General features: G+C 45.9%; 1 protein-coding gene across 1 annotated transcript in view; it reads left to right on the top strand.

Moving 5' to 3' along the window:
- GCGR (glucagon receptor) overlaps positions 1 to 4,696 on the top strand; it is a 32,972-nt gene that overhangs the window by 23,185 nt on the left and 5,091 nt on the right. The window contains exons 10-11 of the mRNA XM_018553628.1: positions 826 to 914; positions 3,057 to 3,195. Coding sequence (XP_018409130.1) covers positions 826 to 914; positions 3,057 to 3,195 — 228 coding nt within the window. The remainder of the gene's footprint in view (positions 1 to 825; positions 915 to 3,056; positions 3,196 to 4,696) is intronic.

Below are 4,696 nucleotides of genomic sequence, written 5' to 3'. Positions count from 1 at the left end.
AAAAGTTACATAAAAGAGCTAATAGGGGATAGATAGTTTAATAATATACTCCCCTTTCTCTGACTTCCGTCGTGAAGGGGTTGACACCATCTTCCTACCAACAAGATCTCAGGGAATACTAAGTAGCCCAGATCTTGCGAAAAGATGCTGCAGCACAGTGCAGGATGGTCTGCAAGAGATTTGGGCTATTCAAATCTCAAGGTCTTGCCAGAAGGATGATGGCATCACCCATGCCTAAGTGCTGCAAGAGGAAGGTGGGGAAAGGTTGGTAGTATGTTATCAAACTACCCCCGCCTCCTCCCCCTTTATCCAGCATTATAGGGATGGGGCACCTTGAAAAAAGCAGGCCTTGTCACCTTGAGGTGTAAGGTCCACTTTAACTACCACTATATAAATCTTATATACTTTAGCTAACGGCAGTTTTTTTTGGGGGTGTGGTCGTGGGAGGATGGATTGAAGCTGAACTCACCCTCCAAAAAGTGATGTAAAATTAAAGCTGAACTCCATCAAATTGACACATGGGTGACCCCCTTCCCCCCCCCCTTTTTTTTCCAAGCATCTTTTCTAGATTGCCACAATTAATCGAGGGCTATTTTTGGTCACGTGAGACCGACAATCACTCAACAGTCACTATGTAGTTTTGTTTTAATAATCGAAAAATAAAATGTTGTTTTTATTTGGGAGAAGATCCGCGGCAATGGCAGCAGCAGCTGCGTTCTAACACTCTGGATTGTTTTGCCATAAGACAAACTGTTGAAAAGTTGGAGAACGCCAATGTTTAGACTTCCATGACAAACGCGCTTCTTCTTTTTCTCATACTTGTAGATCAACTTTTTAATATTCGTGAGGATAATTCAGATTCTCTTGTCGAAGATGCGAGCTCATCAGATGAGGTACACAGACTATAAACTCAGGTGAGAGACGTGTGGCACCGGCAAAACGGCGGCACAAGCCGTAGGGACCGCCCTGACGCTGCGGAGGGCAGACTGTAATTTGGCAGTTAGAATGCTCCTGTATTGTAGTAGTAAACATCATGCAAACGAGGAGGGGGAGATGATGTAGTACTTGTTTTTTCTGATGGAGAAGGTATTAGTGGGTTTTTGGAAGTTTCATCCTAAAGCTGGACAATGCAAAGTCTGCTTATAGTGGCCAGGCCCCTCCTCTTTTTTTAAAAAAACAAAAAACTATCCTTTAGTAGTTCCAAAGTGTACTTGTAAAGTAAAAATTTAGACTTCATACTCCCCCTACTGTTTTCATCCGCATCGCCGGCCATGATGTCACTGTTTTTCCTGGATGATCCATGGGCATTGATAAGTACCCCAAATTTTGCAAGCTGTCCAGTCCAGTGCAAGAGCATCTTCTCGTGAGATTTGGTCTGCTCGGAACTCCCTAGGATCTCGCCACATCACCCTCGCCTAGGCGCTGTGGGCGGAAGATAATGGAAAGGCAAGAATACAATCTTTTTTTCTTTACAGGTACACTTTGTAACTACTAAAGGCCAGCCATTTTTACAAGAAAAGGGGGGGGGGGGAGAGAGAGACAGGAAATTAAAGGATAACTTGTCAGGAACTTACAAATTCTGATATATACTCAATTATTATTATTCATTTATTGCTCCCTCTAAAAAAGTGATCCATAATGGATCAGAGGGCGGAAGAAAAGCAGCTTCCCGTCGTTCAGGAGGTGATACTGCCACCCCCTGATCGCCTGTTTTGTTTTTTTATTAGTTAAAGGAGAACTATGAGGTGAGTGATTTTCACTCAACCTCATACTGTAGTTCTAGCCGACGTAAGGCAATGAGACTGTCACAGGTCGGCTCAATAGATCGGGAAGTGAGCGAACACAAATACCGTCGCTCGCTCACTTCTCGATCATGTCCCTGCAGAGAGCCGTGACTGTCCCTCACGGCTGCCTGCCGGGATTCCCCCCCTCCCCTGTCCAATCCTCCAGCGCTGACTGGCGGAACGGACAGGGGAGGGGGCGGGTACAGCTGGCTCTGCCTCTAGATAGGCAGAGCCAGCTGTCACTCACGCAGCTGGGTGGATCTCGACAGTAATGTCGAGTTCCTTTCCGGCTGCGGCGTCTCCGTATACTGCGAGCTGTAGCTCGCGGTACACTGAGCTTTGGGTGACGGGAGGATGCTAGTTTGTGTCCTCCCGTTACCCTTAAGAGAACTATGGGCAAAAGCCCTGACCCCATAGTTCTTTAATCCCAAAAAGGATTTTATATTGAAAGTGCTAAACCGCAACCTCATGCCAAGTGTTTGGCATGTTGTTACGGCACGGTCCCATTCACATCAGTAAAGAGACATGCTGTCTGAATTTTGCTGCAAAGCACAGGGGCTGGAGCAATGTGTACAGCATTGTCCAGCCACAGCAGTGCTAACTCTGCCAGTGGGCAGCCAGGGAACGGCAAAAACATGGATCAACCACATTTTTTGTACCGCCTTCTCGACCGCCCGTGTAAATGAACTTTTATGAATGAAGCCCTTAAAGGGACTCCATTGAAAAAAATAAATTATATATCAGCCAGCATGTAAAAGAAGATGCATACTGGTTACCAGTGCCATCAGCAGCAACTCCAGTCTTCACTCCCTTGCAGAGCTACACCCACCAAAGAATCTTCAGCATCTGACACTTCAGGGGCACAGTAGGGATGTAGCGGCTGGTACTGTGTTCTGCTGTGGGGAAGGTAGGCATCTGACACCACAAAGACAATTGTTTGGCAGATGTAGCTGTGCAAGGGAGCGAAGATTGAAGTTACTGGTGGCGGGACTGGTAACCAGTATGAATCTTTTATCTTCTGGCTGTTTTTTTTTTTCTTTTCCTTTACGCAGTCACATTGATGGTTATGTTGGGATGGTGGATGCGGTTTAATATCAGCCTTCCAATAACTTTAAATCCTTCATAGGTAAAGAAAAATGGAGTCCCAGTATTCCTTGCCTCCTTTTACAACATGAGTTCTTCAAAACTACATTGGGTACTTTAAATCAGGGGTGGACACATGAGCGGAGAGGTATATTGGCTTCAGCTGTATATTGCTGTTTCTTCTACCAGGCTGGCGAGGTCCACACTCACACTGATCCCCCTGCTTGGCATACACGAGGTGGTGTTTGCGCTGGTCAGCGATGAGGTGGCATACGGAACCCTGAGACTAGTGAAACTTTTCTTTGACCTCTTTATTGGCTCATTCCAGGTAAGTAAAAGAAGAAACGTAAGCTTTATGAGAACCTAAACCTGTTTAAAGAGACCCTGTCGCCAACTCTCTTTAAGGGCCTGTGCACACCATGGCTTTGTAGTAACATGATGGTGCGATGTGGTGCCATTCATCCCAAATGAGCACAACAAAATGGGTTGCAGTGTACTGGCAAGAAATGGAGTGTGCACCATATTTTGGCAACAGATGTTAGTGCAACGTACGTCCGTCGGAAGGTGCTTTGGGGTGACATTCGGAAAGAATGGTAGTGCATTGCATCAGCACACTTACTGTACATACATTACCGCAAACAAATGGTGTTAACAAGCCCTAAATGTAAGGTTACCAGATTTTCAAAATGAAATCCGGGGACACACACCACACCCATAAAACCACACCCCCATTGGATGCCACATTCACAAAATCACGCTCCCTAGTAGGTAACGCATGGAGTACAGGGGTAATCAGTAGGTAATGCATGGAGGACAGGGGTAATCAGTGGGTAACGCATGGAGGACAGGGGTCATGAGTAGGGGACAGTAGCAAGTAACGCAGGGTTCAGAGCCAAGTAGTAGGTAACACAGGGTTCAGTAGTAACACAGAGTTCAGGGGTCAGTAGTAAGTAATGCAGGGTACAGAGCCCAGTAGTAATTAACGCAGGGTTCAGAGCCCAGTAGTAAGTAACGCGGGGTTCAGTAGTAACACAAGAGTTCAGGGGTCAGTAGTACGTAATGCAGGGTTCAGAGCCCAGTAGTAAGTAACGCAGGGTTCAGTAGTAACACAAGAGTTCAGGGGTCAGCAGTAAGTGATGCAGAGGCCTAGATGCAGCCATCACAGTATGTACGGAACTGGCTGTATATGACTGGAGTTCACTGCCACCGGGGATGTTTGTTTCCTGGGGACAGACCTCTCAAAACAGGGACTGTCCGCAGGAAACAGGGGACTAATGGTAAACTTACCTAAAGGGAATGTACAGCTTTTTATAGTAAAACAAGTCAAAGTGATCAGCTCAATAACTCCTATCAATGCATGCCACGTGTTTATATAAAAGCCTTGTTTTTCTGTATCATTGTACGCGGAGGCAGCCATATTTGCTCATTGCATACTCGGGTTTTGCTTCCTGCTTTACAGCACAACACAATGGTTGTGCTCTATTGCTGGTTCACAAAGTGCAAACCTATTAAAAACAATGGTCTCCCTATGTGGCTGGGATCTTACCTTAGCAGTCAGGTATTATAGTGGCTGATCTACATTTAATACAGCAACAAGTGATAAAGTAAGAATGTGAGATTGAGTGCAAAACTCCAGTTCTGAAAATAGCCAGACATAGCTCTGCTCCTGAAACTCTCCAAGGTGCTGAGCACTGTGACAGCAGGCTGCAGGAGGTAGAGCTAAGAGACGGGGCTTCTGAATGATACATTACATGAACAGAGGCACAGGGGTCATAATTCTACCCTAATCCCCCCTTTCACATAAGTATTTGGGCAATTTAGACCCCCCC

Source organism: Nanorana parkeri, unplaced genomic scaffold (genome assembly GCF_000935625.1).
Source record: "Nanorana parkeri isolate BGI_ZX_2015 unplaced genomic scaffold, ASM93562v1 scaffold126, whole genome shotgun sequence".
NCBI lineage: Eukaryota > Metazoa > Chordata > Amphibia > Anura > Dicroglossidae > Nanorana > Nanorana parkeri.
The sequence above is the reverse complement of the archived record's forward strand: the minus strand, read 5'-3'. Positions and strand labels throughout refer to the sequence as shown.